Here is a 14,766-nt window from a genome sequence, read left to right on the forward strand (position 1 = left end):
CGTTCTTCTGATTTGACCGTTTCCCCACAGCTCTGCTTCCTGAAGAGCGTGGGCTCATCAACAATCCCCAATCAACATGTCGACTGTTCACTGTGACAATGTAGTTAACACTTTTGGTGTGTTTATAATAAGGCAGTGACAACTGTAAATGGAAAAGAACTATATATAAATATGTTCCTGCTCTGGTGTGGACCAAGATAATTACTGTTCATTATAACCCCCTCTCCACCAACATGGACTGAGTTATACCTAATTTCAAATTAGTTCCCAGCTGGAACTGAAAAAAATTGCAGGTTTTCTCACTGATATTCTATTGTTTGTAAAGACAGAATGTAAAAGGCTCAGAGTTGGTGGCACAGTCGTCCTTCTACAAATAAAAACATCCTGAGCATTAAAAGATGATTAGTGTTGTGGAAGTACGTACATCAACATTATACATTATAATGAATTCATTAGGGCAGAAGCTCAACATGAAGGAAATGTTGAGTGTGTATTAAAAGCTAAATAAAACGGGAGCAGATCAGAAAACAGCTTCTAAATAAATCTGATGAGATATTGTTGTAAAACAGGATGAATTAGGAATAAAGGTCTTTCTATAATCCATCCCTCCATCCCTCCATCCCTCCACTATCTACACCACTTCTCTTCTGGTGGAGGTGGAGCCAATGCAAGCTGACATTGAGCGAGAGGTGGGATACACCCTGTAAAGGTCACCAGCGTATCGCAGGGACAACATAAAGACACACACAACCATTCACGCTCATATTCACACCTAAACAATATAGAGTCTCAAATCAACCGAGCCCCAATCTCTTGGACTGTCGGAGAAACCCAAAGTTAACACAGGGAGAATATACCTCCAGAGCAAACTCCTCACAGAAAGAACAGAGATTCAAACCGGGGACCTTCTTGCCGAGGTGGCAGTTCTAATCACAGCACCATCTTGATGCACTTCCTCCAATGTAAAGCTGTTTTTAATCAACACCTCATACACTCTGTAGCCAGGAAACGTGAAGGCCACTATTTGAGAACGTACAGTTGTCTCTTATAGTTTTACACAAGAACATTGAAACCTGTGTGTTACCTGGCAGTGTTGCCCCTTTTGCTCCCACCAGGGCCACAATTACATTTTAACAAAGATAGTGCTGAGCAGGAAAATTGGTGGAGTGTTCTCTGAGAAATGCCAGAAAAGTTAGATCTGTGTGGAAATGGAGCTTTGGACTACAATTACTGGCACAGTGTAATTCCAGGTTGTGGATCTTTGCTGTTGCCCTTTGCTAAAATTGACTCCATGTGGCTTCGCAGGATTTGTGCAGAGAGGAGTGGTGTCTGAGGACCTCTTAACTACTTATTACTGAATAAACCAAACCATTTCCTCAGAACGTCTCGGTCAATTAACAGCTGGGCTTTGTTGGACTGCAGCGCAGAAACAACACTTCGAATGGCTGGCTGAGAATTCAGCGGCTGAGTAATCACCAAAACTACCAACGCAGCAGAGGGGAGCTGGAGCACCAAATATCCTCCTCCTCCTCTCGGCCCTGGCGCCTGCCATGAACAGCTTTCTTCCGTCCTGTGTCACCAGAACCGAGGGAGGCATTCCACACATATATACACACTCCTTTTGGACCAGAACCAGCTTTGTCCTACACATGCACTCAAACACACCACAACTGTTTTTCTCTTGCACACACAATAGGGCCTTTGAGAAGCATTGGACAGTCCCCCGTGTGAGTAAAATGCTCTAAACATCTGTAATTCTCCCTCAAAATGGACAACAGCCTGTCTATATTTGCGAGGACCCTTGTTGACATGATGCATTCCCTAGCACTCAGTCCTAACATTAACTATTACAGCTTAACCTCTCAACTCTTACCCGAACCCAAACCTAGACCAAATCCTAACCTCAGCCAGCATGCATTGTAAATCAGTTTCATCCTCCTCACTGCCTAGAGGAGGGCTATGGAAGCCTGTGTCACATTCTGACCAGCCAGACAGAAACACAGGGTTTTCCCAGGATTCACCCCAGGAGTTTGTGAACACATGTCAAAGTCAAAATGCAGCCCGTGAGCAATTAATCATAATGTAAGATACCATCGGAGTCCCTACCCTGCATTGTGTGTGTGTTTCCTGACACAACTCCTATTTGATCATTCAGAGTAGTGAATTATTAATCGGTTATGTTGCATCTTATTAGAAAGAAAGAAGGAAAAAAAATGAAAGTTGTCTTCTTGAATGTTGTTTGAATATTTTATTCTTCATATTGTTAGTTTAATAGGGGTTGCAATATGGCTGTCAACAGTGTGGTTTAGTCTTTACTCTGAATTGATGTGATCTGTGCTTGATGTCTCGGGCCTCTGATTTTAAGTCATTAAAGAGCAGTTCTTGGATTAATCTGATGAAAGCGTTTAACCCAGGCTCACGGAAGCCAGGCTTTCCACACCAGACCCTGCCCCTTATTCATGACAGACCCCTCTGGCCTCTTTTATAGATGATGTATCAGCAGACAGCAGTGCTGAGTTCCCGGACAGAGCATCCATGATGGAGGTGCGTCTGCAGGCGCAAGAAGATGAGATCACGCTGCTGAAGTCTTCACTAGCTGACGCCCTACGCAGGATCCGCCTCCACGATCAGCTACTGCCATTACTGAAACAGCAGCTCATTGCAGGTAAGTGATTGTCAACATTCTCAACCCTGCAGCCGGATGGTTCACGCATGGTAGAACATTGTTGTCACTGTGGCTATTTGCACAACTGACAGCTGCAGTATTGCACTTTTCACTGTTTTTAGTTTCGTCTTCAAAGGACAAAGAAAACCGACAACTTTACATCTTCATCCGATTCTATTACGCTCGTGGCCAAGAGGGTTCACATGTAGACATCGCTTCATTCAGCTCAGCTCTGGATCTCAGGTTGAGCCGATCAATGGCATCAACATGCAGGCCACACACTATAAACACTGAACTGAGAGTTTGTCAAATCCCCAATAGATAATGGATGCTCAGAATGCGTTGATGTAGCTAATAAATATAAGTGACTTCAATCTTGTTTCACCGACAGGAACACCATCAGACAAATAAATGGGAAAATGATTGCATCCTTGCAATCACTTTGAATTTAATGAGAATTTGCTCGATCTCACAAAGGATTAGCATCAACAGGTCACTCTAATTTGCAGGAAGTCCATTTGAGTCTAGAGAGGCCCCTGATAGGGAGGAACAATACATATGTGGTCACAAGCAGAAGAACAAGACAAAAAGGTCAAATGGTCTCGAGCGGAAAGCAACCAGTACAGAAACAACACGTACAATCGTAAATGAAACCAGAACCCGAAACATGAGGTAAACCTGAGGTACTGGGAAAGTTGTGACTTCACCTTGACCTTCAACACTTTATTTAGAGACTCGCGGTGCAGAGACGTGGTCCGAGGCCAGGGTTGACGGCAGACGGGCAAAGTTTTATTCGGCCCCATGACACTCCCTCTGGTGATGCCTCTGCTCCAGCGGCCTTTCACAGGAAACAGGGGGTGTGCCATAAGGAATCCTAAGAGACAATCTAAAAAGTCTATACAATGTGATTGTCTTCATATACCAGGATATTAGAGCCAAGTCAAGAAGACTATCATAATCAGTGTGCGAAATACGCAGTGGCAATCGGGGGGGGTCCCCTTAGTGCTCCAGTGTTATGTCCCCCCCCCCAAAGATAAATAAATCAATCAAATATATAGGTAGATAAATAGATAATGAAATAAATAATAAAATCAATCGATATTATTAGATTTTGATTAGTTTGCTTCTTCTGCAACAATGAAGTTAAAACACAGCGCTCCGTCATAATCTGCAAGAAGAACATCTCTCCTATCTGCAGGTGTGTGTGTGGGTGTGTGTGTGTGTGTGTGTGGGTGTGTGGGCGTGTGTGTGTGTCGGCGTGTGTGTGCTTGTCTCAGTCGCTCTTGACATTCACATTCATTTAGCCATTAATCAATGCGGATTAAGAACCTGGATTGTTCTGGTCACTTTAATCCCTGTGTGCTTCAGGTTACATCTTGTGTCGTGTGTAGCAGATGAACTCCGTGCTCTCAAAATGTCTGACTTTTTTTCAACGTGTTCCATAAACGTGTTTCATAAACTCGAGAGCGAATCCAACAAGTAAACTTCAGTACGGTTCAGGATTTAATAACTCCGGATTAGTGTTGTTTATTGTTAATGTGTAAAGTGAATGCAGGTCAGCGGGGGGAGTGACGAGGGAGGACATAATTTGACACACATTGTGAGTCATTACCAACCGTTTGGTTTCAGTGATCAAAGAGTTGTCAAGTCACTAAATTAAATTATAATTTGGCAAAACATAGCCATTGCATTGGCTCTAGTATCATAGAATGCTAAGTAGACCCTGCCTTAGATTGTTCACACAAGGAAAAGCTGAACATCCAGAGTACTGTATCTCTCCTAACTGACTAATAAATAACTGTCTCTCCACCCAGTGAACCCGGGTGCTGCACGAGTGCTGAATCAGGTGTGCTGCTCCGATGGTTGCACCAGCAGCAGAAAACTGTCGTCCAGCTCAGCCGCTGACGGGAGCCGCCATACTGCTGCCAGGTACTGGACCCACCGACCAAGGGCTTAGGAATACAGTAGCATGATGGGCCACAGTCATTTTATTGTACTATTTATTGCAGAGGCCTGATTGTGTTCATATGATGTCTGTGTGATCTGCCGACATGACTGTTCTGTGTTGCTCTCAACCTTTGAACTATCTCTAGCCAACTGTCAGACAGCATTGTGACCAATGCCAATGGTCACATAGGAAGCCTGAAGTCCATAGAACCCAGACCCGGACCAGTAACACTGGACAGGTCAACCCAGACAGATCCCATCCTCAGAGGGCAGGACGCTGCGCAGGACGTGATCGCTCTCTCCAGATGTGTCAAGAGCCTGGAACTGGAGGACGCCCTCCCTCCAGGACAACCTGTTGAGGGGACACGGGCCAAGCTCCACCGTGTCCCGGGTATGGAAGAGGAGGACGAGGAGCAGGATGAAGATGAAGAAGCAGGAGGGGAGCAGGAGAAGGAGCTGAGTTGGACGTCCTCAGTGGAGGAGCCAATCCAGCCCACCACAATCAGAGGCTTGCAGAGGGAGGACTCCCAGGATGGAAGCTCCTCTCCAGAGGAGGTGGCTTCTCCCTCGGCCACAGTCAGAACCTCCGACCCGAACCTGGGCTCACGCTGCGGACCCCTGGCCACCATCCAGGAAGGACAAAAGGCGCCTCTGTGCGTGAGCTCGCCTCACCACCGCTGTCTTCATAATCATCTTCTGTCTTGTGATTGGACTGCATGGCTTTTGTCTCATAATTCAACCCTTTCTCTAAATCTGACTTGTGTGACTGCAAACCCCAGTTGTTCTCCGCAAAACCCTCGTGTTCTTATGCCGTGCTATAGAAGGAAACCCAAGGGAAATGCTCTGTCATCATGTTCGCTCTAACCTGCATGTGCTCAGTTTTCCATTTGTTTGAGTGGGGGGGGGGCCTGGGGAAGCATAAAGCCACGGCATAACATAATGGCGGCAATCGTCCACACTGAGTGACACTTCCCAGATTAGCTGTATGGCAAACAGAGCCCAGTGGAAAATGTGATGCTGGGGAAATTGAACGCAGCATAATGTATGAAAAGGGTAGGATTAAGGTTACAGCATGCACTGTATGCACATGGGACTGAACGAGAGAGGTTGGGGGTGTACAGATTTTTTTTTTGTACTGGAATATCTGGCCAAACTGTGTGCATCAGAGTTTATATCCAACAAATCAACCTCCATCCCCTATTCATTGTAGCCACTCAGTATTCAGGTTGACGGTTCTGTAAGATGTTGCAGATGTGCAGAGTTCACGCACCGACACAGAGGATGTGCCATTCAACTGGGTTTTGTACAAACACACAACATTTGTATGTTGTTTTTTTTTTTTAAATGCTGCTCTTTAACAACCTTTTAATCATTGTCCTCCTCAATCAACAAGGATCTCTTGCATCCAGTGATTTCTCCGCTCTCCACCGTTAACACCTTGAAGTGATTTCTGTTCTAACAGTGATAAGGAAGCACAGAGCTGGCTCACTGCTGCTTTTGTTTACTTGGGTATTTGCTTGTGCATGCAGGTGTTCTCTATGCCTACTTCCTTGTTGTGGCTTTTAACAGGGGTTTCGTTGGTGATGAATAACATGTGCTCCGGCCTCTCAGCTCAGCTCTGTCATGCCCCTCTATGGAAACCTGAGGTACTGGGAAAGTTGTGACTTCACCTTGACATTCAACACTTTATTTAGAGACTCGCGGTGCAGAGATGTGGTCCGAGGCCAGGGTTGGCGGCAGACGGCGAAGTTTTATTCGGCCCCATGACACTCCCTCTGGTGATGCCTCTGCTCCAGCGGCATTTCACAGGAAACAGGGGGTGTACCATAAGTAATCCTAAGAGACAATAAACGCTTGTTTACAGCTGGGTTTTTCATTAGTCAATTTGAGATCCTCAGCATTAACACAGGAAATTAGTTTATATCCTCTTCAAGTTACCTTTTTTAATCATTCCGTATGAAAGTAGTATTCCATTTCGAAAAGGGACTTCATGGTAATACCAGTTCATTACAACATGGGTTTTAGTTTTCATAATTTTGTTATTATTTCTTTGAGTCATAATAACATTGTACTCTCCAAGCTGAGATCTAGGATCATGGGCAGTCTTGTGATCGAGCAGGTTGTAAAGAAATGTCTCCAAACGCAAATGGAAGAGGAAAATGCTGTCCTACTTCATAATCTATCACAGTTTGACTGTTGGCTTCTTTACAAACTGTCTGATCAGCTGCTCTGCTAAACTTCATGCCCTTCTCAGATTGTCAGTATCTGATAATTCGCGTAACTCCTGACCTGAAGCTGTGGAGGGATCAAGGTCCGAAAAAGAGCTGCTTGTGCTACATCAGCAACTTCAGCTTTTTTCCCGAGGCCAAGGGTTTGCATAATATGATTTAACTTCATTATTGTGTGAGCTTACAGGTTATGTGAGAACCAGCTCCATGTGGGAGTGGAACATCCACTGTGTGGGAGGCAGTGTAACACTGTGGAGAGATGCTGTTCCGGAGTTTAAGGAAACATTAGCAGCTCTGTTCGCCTCTGTAATGGAATTGGGGAGGTTTGCCAGACATGGTTCAAAATGTCAAAAAACTTTTCTCATGTAAAACTGTATTTCTATAGTAAACATGACAACGGAGCTTTGTATGTTTTGTTACTATATTGTACTCTTAATGAAGCTAATCACTTTTACCCTGTAATAAAAGAACAATAAAGCTGTAAACTAAATCGCAGCAAGGTAGTAATTAGGTGACTGGCTACAGTATAGCTGATAAAATAGGTCATTTCAACTGGCAAAATCATCAGCGGCTAGAAATAAGAAGTTCACTGGTAAATCTGCCTCTGGTTTAATCAGAAACTGGATCTGTGCAGAAGCCTGACAGGTGAAGCAACGGTAACTACTGGGATAAGTGAGCCGCCAATTTTTCTGGTGAATGCAATGTACTTTGAAAATAAAACCCAAGTTGTAATAGGACAAGATTTATATTTGGGGTTAGGTTAATTGGGGACTCTGGGATTAGCTCTAGCTCCGCCCCTGCAACCCACAAAATACTGTATAGACCATGGATGGATGGTAATATGGAAATGACATAACGGGCATGTTTCTGCATGTTTCACGCTTTTTATTGACAAATAGTTTGCATGCATTTGAGTACTAATACTGTGTGGACACAAATTGAGTTTCTTACTCCTGGAAGCTGAAGACGATTCTCACCCTGTCACGCTCTAGGGTTCGTAGAAACAGTGAGAAGCTGGGGAACCCGGAAAGGCAGAGGAAACGTCTGGATAAGAAGGCGGCGTCCTCGGCTAACCTCCTCGCGCGCTCCCCGAGCTTGGAGAAGTGAGCCACGCTGCCATCACTCACAGCTGTCACCACACTGTCACACTGCTCACTTTTTCCTATGGCTGCTGCAGCCGCACATATCTCATCAAAGCACAGTGTGATTGATGGCCCCTAAGAATAATAAGAGAAATTCCATTCCCCACGAAAAACCCCCGACAGACACACACCATCTGATTCTGAAGTCAGGGCCTGGAATGTGTTTGAAATCATATTTCACATATCTGTCTCACATGTTGTTTTCTGTCTCCACAGCCGAGCTAAGGAGATGATTGCCAGTGCAGGTACGAGTGCTCTTCTCTGTTTTGTCTGTCTAGACTGAGCTTGACTTGCAGTGACATCACTCACTGAAGTGCTCATCACTCGTATCTGTATCTAAGTGTGTCTGACAGCTTCGACCTTCACCTGGGAAAAAAATGAAAAATTGGCAACTCTCATAACTTGGTCATTTATACCAATAAGGTTACATAACAGAAACGCATGTAGGTAAACTGCAGTGCAATTCAACCGCAGCACAAACTTCAGCCTCCACAATGAACCCCACATTTGAATATATAGTATATAATGCTCAAAGTTATGATGCTGGGAGCCTGCATTTGTGACATCATCTTGATTATTGGTGATTGGAATGGAGTCCAGGCTGACGCAAGCTAAACCAGGGCTGTGTCCAAAAACACCCACTCTTTAACTTACCCCTACTTGATTCTATAGGTTCTATGTAGAGCACTATATAATGAGCTCATCAGAAAAAGAAAAAACTGCTTTCGGACACTACTCTGCGCATTTTCTCTGCGGCGGTAATGACATCATTGTTGCAGGATTATAATGTACAACAACAACATTGGCAGGTGGAAAATCCCACAATAAATTTTAAATGTTTATTTTTAACTTTTAGGTTAAAAAAAAAAACATGTTGAATGACGATCTTTAAATGTAGACATTTAGACCTTTTTAATCTTTTTGTTGCAGTTTGTGCTGGACGCTCTGTTCATATTTACTCGCTCCTCTGCCTTCTCAGCAGCAAGCGCAATGCATGATGGTATATATTGCTTGGTTAGTGACCATCGGTTGTACAATATTTTTCATACCGTATTATGGGAAACAATGAGTGCAAGTGAATAGATCACTAAACATTCAGACACCACTACAAAATGGCAAACTCTATATATAGTGGACTGTATAGTGATTATGTAGTGAGGGATTTCAGACACAGCCCAGATTCAACCACCTCAGTACAAAAAGTCATTTCTTCAGTTTGCCACCTGCCTGAAGACAAGTATCTCCAGTGCGGGGACAGCTGAGATGTTTGGATTGATGCAGGGCCTTCTGATTGGCAGGGGGCCGATTTATTTGTGCAACGCAAAAACAGCACGGCGAGATGTGTTTCTGTCCAATGACTGTTGTCAGTAAAACCCGTAGTGGAACAAATATAGACATGCTGCATGGATTTAGAACGGCTTCTGGGGGATTTTGAAAAGCCCTCATTATTTATGATCACCATCACATGTCGCTCTGTTTATATTCGGGACTTTTCCCATGTTTTCCTGCGCCCTGACTTCGGCATTGGCAAAGCATGAACTGAACTGTGCTTCTGTACTTGTGCCCAGGCAGCTTCTCTCTGTTTCACACATGTAGTCATTTCCCGACCAACCACATTTGTGGTTAGCATAGCTTTATGAGTGTTGGCCATGAGTCTGCTTATAGTAAGCCCAGTTTGTTTTAGGTTTCATTCCTACAGCACAGAGTGTCTTTACCAGTTGAAGCTATAGTGGACAACTTGCTCTAAGGAGGTTCAGTATGTGGTATTGTACCCTGACCTTTCAGCTATAGGGTCGCCCCCTCAGAAGGTTTGATTTCAGCTTGTATATAGTAATGGAGATGCAGCAATAGTAGCTTCAATCAGAGATCTGACTTCAATCTGAACTCTGTACCCTGGTTTCAGACCTGTAATAACTTGAAACGTTGCTTTGAATTTAGCAACAAATGTGGATGAGATTGACTGTGCTGTTGCACATGTAGTAGGTGGACTTCAAATAAAAAATAACTGGAATATTTTTATAATAACTTGATTGACTTTAATTAGTGCTCGTGGCAACAACTGCCACAGCTTCCATGTTGACTAAAAGGATGTTGACAGGACTGGACTTGCTACTGATTCACTTGGGCAAAACAGGACAGACGGTGCTGTTGTTATCTTTTCACTCGCCAACTGTGCTGAAGAAATAATCCACCAGTCTACGAGGTAATGTTAGGAGACTTTAGATTTGACATTTTAAATGGGGAAAAAAAAATCCAGAATAAAGGTAAAGTTCTTGGATGACTTTTCAAAAAGCAAATTCCTCCCATATAAGTGTTATAGCAACACATCTGAAGTCATGTTAGATTTTCACTGAGGCTCTGTGAATGAATGCAACATTGAATCCTATGATTGTGTGGGCTGCATTAGTTGTGCCATCACGCAACTGTCATCAGAACAATACCTTCTTTACTTTTACATTTATATTAGTGTAAAAATCATACAAATGAGAAACTGAGTGAGGGAGCTGATAAAGTGATGTCAGTTCAAAACAATATCTACCTAATATTAGGTAACATTTATTTATTTATTTATTTTTACTAAGAAGATGTTCGTTCTTTCAAAAATCCCTCACTAGTCATAGTTATATGGGTGAATGGTGTTCAAATCAAAATGACTTAAACCATCTTAATCATCCCCTGGTGGCTGGTGAGGTCATAAATCCCACCCCCTCCATGTTAGCAGAGGGGACATTTTTGATAGTTATCATCACACCAATGTATGTTCATTACATTAGTGTGATGATAACTACCTTGTGATTGGTCAGGCAGGTGTATTGGGCGGGACCTTGTTACTGCAGCTCCACTCCACAATCATGGGCACACTTGGATCCAAATTACATCATGAAATGTCAACACCCTTATCCAGGATATTTGGGTTTATTCGGTGGAGACATGTCGTCCATCTTTATATTCAGTCATTGCCTTAAATACAATGATAATATAAGTGAAGTAGTATGTAAGAAGTGTTGACAGGTATATGGGAAGCCTGAACATTTTAGAAAAACCTGCCCAGATACCTGCTGACATTGCTGGCTGTCCTGAAATGACTTAACAAACCCTTTTTAGACCAGAAATATCACTCAACGAGCCATTTCGCCCCCTCCTTTTTTTAAACTAGCAATCACTTTTTTAACTTGAAGTCAAACACTGCAGAGCCTGTTTGGGCCATGGGGCGCTGCCTGGAATCCCATCGACTGGGGTGTGGTTAGCCGAGCTGCCGCACCACTCCAACTCGCCTGACTGAATGATGGATTGCCAGCTCTGCTGAGGAGAACCCCAAAACCACTTTTTTTTAAGTCTTCCCCTGTTCTATTTCACTTTGCTCTGGTAAAAAGTACCAAAAGTGTCCGGTCAGATTTCTACTTTTTAAAAATTTGTTCTTTGATCAGTCAACATTTGGCCAATTTCAGATTGTATTTTGTAAAATAATTATGACTTCTTGTCATTGAAGGCCAGCAGAAATTAAATAAGGTATTAGGGGTAGACCGGGAATAACCCAACAGATATTTGCAAGTGATATACATACATTTACAGTAACAATTTGAATCTTGGTATCAGCATTTAGAATAACACCACAAACTACAACATAACATCTATAGACACCCACTGTGGTGTCCAGGTGTTGCTGTTACTTTGTCCATCTTTCAATGACGGTAGGCCAAATAAGAGAAACATCTCTCTGTATAATCTAATGCAGCTCAACCGCACCACACACTACATCCTCCAATAAGATCACACCTCTAGAACAATTTTACTCAAAACTGAATATTATATTATAATATATATATATATTTACAATAAAGAGTATTTATTGCTGGACTGTTGAATTAAATTGCATTAGTGTTAGCTAGGTGTTCCTAATAAACTGACAACTCAGTGTATATTTGTAATTTTTCAGTTGCGAAGAGAATGTATTGGTTGCATTTGATGCCATTCTCACTTGGAAATGGTGAATATGTGTTGAAATACCAAATGATGTTCTTTCATTTACAGTAATAGTTTTAATTATAGGTTATTATTATAACTCTCCAGGTAGAATACAAAGATTTGTATTGGGTCCTCCCTTATATCGAACGTTATTAACAGACAGATTCATAGAATCCCTGATGGTAAATTGTTGAAAAAAGGAAAAGGGTTTGCATCATCATTCATAGGCTCTACATTAAGATGTTCTCTAGTTCACAGTGCACAACTAAGGTTAACACTTCATATTCTCACAATGTGGTCTCTTAGTTGTTAGTCAGCTGCTGCCATGGAAAGAGGCAGATATGTTTTTTCTGCCAATTTGTCCAAAGAGAGGTGTAGGGATGACAATGCAAATTTCAGCTTGATTTCATTCAAGTTTGAGAGCTCTGGAGTGAATGAAAAAGGGTTTTACTTTCCTTCAGATCATAGAACAGAAAAAGTGTTGTTCTGGTTTTTTGGTAAGCTCAGGTATAATGTCAGTGAAACGAGTAGAAGCCAGAATCAACGCCCTGTGGTTTGTATGCCTCCACCAACAAATGCAGTTTCGGGTTTACATTTTTTTTTTCACAGTCACAGTGACCTTTTTACAATCCAAATCTAATCAGTTAATGAGTGAGTCCGAGGGAACTTTGGTGCCAATGTGAGACGACACTCTGGAGGAGTTCTTAAGATAACATGTTCTGGAGGAAAAACGGGTTCTGTGAGTTCATTGCAACTTCAACCTTTGATTCTAATCAGGTCATCCTTAAGACCAAGTAAGTGTTTGTGCTTAATACTATCTGGTGTCACTAATTAAATTCCCTGCGGGTATTCCCGATATATCACAAGGTCACCTTGACCTTAAAATTTGGCGACCAAGATCCGATAACTTTATCTTTTAGTCCAACTGACGTTTCTACCTAAATTTAGGAAATTCCCTCAAGGCTTTTTTGAGAGAGCGTGTTCACAAGAGAGGGGTGGGTTACAAAACAAAATCACAAACAACCTGAAAACATAACACGTCACTGGCGTGGAGGCATACAAATGTAACTGGTATCCAGCGTTTCTTTTTCAAAACCTTTTCAAAAATCTGAAATGATTAGTTTGTAAATGCAGTAAAGTCCTTGCTTTCTTATTTTCACCTGGAAGCTTTTTCTAGTACTCCCCATCTTGGGACTTGTGTCATTGCTGTCATAGGGTCACCAGTGTTCTTATCCTCCTTTTTACTAGATACAACTAAGAGTCAAAGCAGGAAGTCGTTTTTCTTATTTCTTCCCTCTCATTCACTGTCTCCCGACTGTTGTTTGAATGAGGATCCTGTCTTGGTAAATCTCTCCCCAAGGTGCACTGGACACCCCCCCGCCCCCAGCTGGCTATCTAAGCCAGCTGGACTCTGCTGTGATTTAAAGCTCAAAGTATCTCTGTGTTTATTTGTCTGGCTAACATTGGCTTTCAATCTCACACAGGATCCCCCGGGTCCAGAAGAGGAACCTACAGCCAAGGTAGACCCGCAATTATATCACTGTGCATCCTAAGCTATTTTTATTCAGGGAAGGAACAGAGCCGGCTGACACGTGTAAGCTCACATGTGTGTTTCCCTCACGCTGACTGGGACATGATGGAAGGAACACGTTAGCCTTCTTGTTTAATTTTTTTCCTATTAAGATTTTTTTGTATGTCTGAGTTTCTTCTTATTTTATTGTTCCAGAGGGTGCATCAAATTGTCTCGTGGACTATGTGGCCCAGAAGCCGGAGATTTTCCCTCTCCTGATACAGTGTTTACCAAGGCAACAATTACAGGATGTGGAAATGTTGAGTTAGCATTATTACCAAACTTAATGGAGCAAATCCTAACAAAGGGAAATGTATGATAGTCATTAAATAGAGAATATAGAGATAAAGTCCTGTATCAAAAAATAAAACTCTTTCAAATAAAGGACCTCTCTGCAATTGGGGTAAAAAAAAAAAACACACAAAAAATTTGTGTTTACTGCTGCATTAATCCTCCTCTCCTGTGTTTGTCTCCTAGAACAGTCGATTAAAATGTTCATCCGAGGCCGGCCGATAACCATGTACATCCCATCTAACATCCAGAACTATGAGGACCTGAAGATGGAGCCGCCCTCGGAGAGGCTGGAGCTCGACTGGGTGTATCCTTTCAAAAAAAAAGCCACAGCAGTGTTCGGCCTCTAGTTTCTATTCGTGAGGGTGATGTTATGTTACATTCAGAAACTGCTGATTGCATTGTGTGCTCATCTCCTGGGTTCAAGCCCCACAATGTGTCCCAGGACAATAACAGTCTGGTCTGTGGAAGCAGAGTCAACCACAGATTTAATTGTAAAGTTGTGGGTGCCATATTTTTAAAGGGACTGGACATAAATGTAAAATAGCATCATTAATTTTTCCACCTTTATATAACACTTAGTATGTTTAAATTACACAGTCTGCATCGTTGCAGACGGTTGCTTTACTGAATGAAAAGGACCAGCGATTAACATGAGTGCGTCCTTGACCTCGGTCCTGTCAGCTATGGTTACCGGGGACGTGACTGTCGGGCCAACCTGTACTTTCTCCCTACAGGCGAGGCAGTGTACTTCATCGCCTGTGTCATTGTGCTTTACCACGTCAACAACCGAACACAGCGGCACTATCGCAAACACACAGACTGCGTCCGCTGGTCAGTACGAGAGCATGTGTATCATCTGCATCCATAGACCACATAAAGTGAAGCTTGTTATCTGAGAATGAGATGAGAAGAGGTAGACTGAGTGTTCACAGTGGGCACTACAGCTCGAACTGT

General features: G+C 42.7%; 1 protein-coding gene across 2 annotated transcripts in view; it reads left to right on the plus strand.

The window, feature by feature from the left end:
* Positions 1-14,766, plus strand: part of eml3 (EMAP like 3) — a 50,043-nt gene that overhangs the window by 18,629 nt on the left and 16,648 nt on the right. Inside the window, exons 2-9 of one of the 2 annotated variants that reach the window (XM_035149396.1) lie at positions 2,489-2,665; positions 4,480-4,594; positions 4,759-5,265; positions 7,833-7,943; positions 8,199-8,227; positions 13,433-13,468; positions 13,996-14,116; positions 14,494-14,643. In XM_035149396.1, coding sequence (XP_035005287.1) covers positions 2,489-2,665; positions 4,480-4,594; positions 4,759-5,265; positions 7,833-7,943; positions 8,199-8,227; positions 13,433-13,468; positions 13,996-14,116; positions 14,494-14,643 — 1,246 coding nt within the window. The remainder of the gene's footprint in view (positions 1-2,488; positions 2,666-4,479; positions 4,595-4,758; positions 5,266-7,832; positions 7,944-8,198; positions 8,228-13,432; positions 13,469-13,995; positions 14,117-14,493; positions 14,644-14,766) is intronic. The other variant, XM_035149398.1, reaches the window with a different exon arrangement.

This window comes from Hippoglossus stenolepis, chromosome 23 (genome assembly GCF_022539355.2).
Source record: "Hippoglossus stenolepis isolate QCI-W04-F060 chromosome 23, HSTE1.2, whole genome shotgun sequence".
Taxonomy (NCBI): Eukaryota; Metazoa; Chordata; class Actinopteri; order Pleuronectiformes; family Pleuronectidae; genus Hippoglossus; species Hippoglossus stenolepis.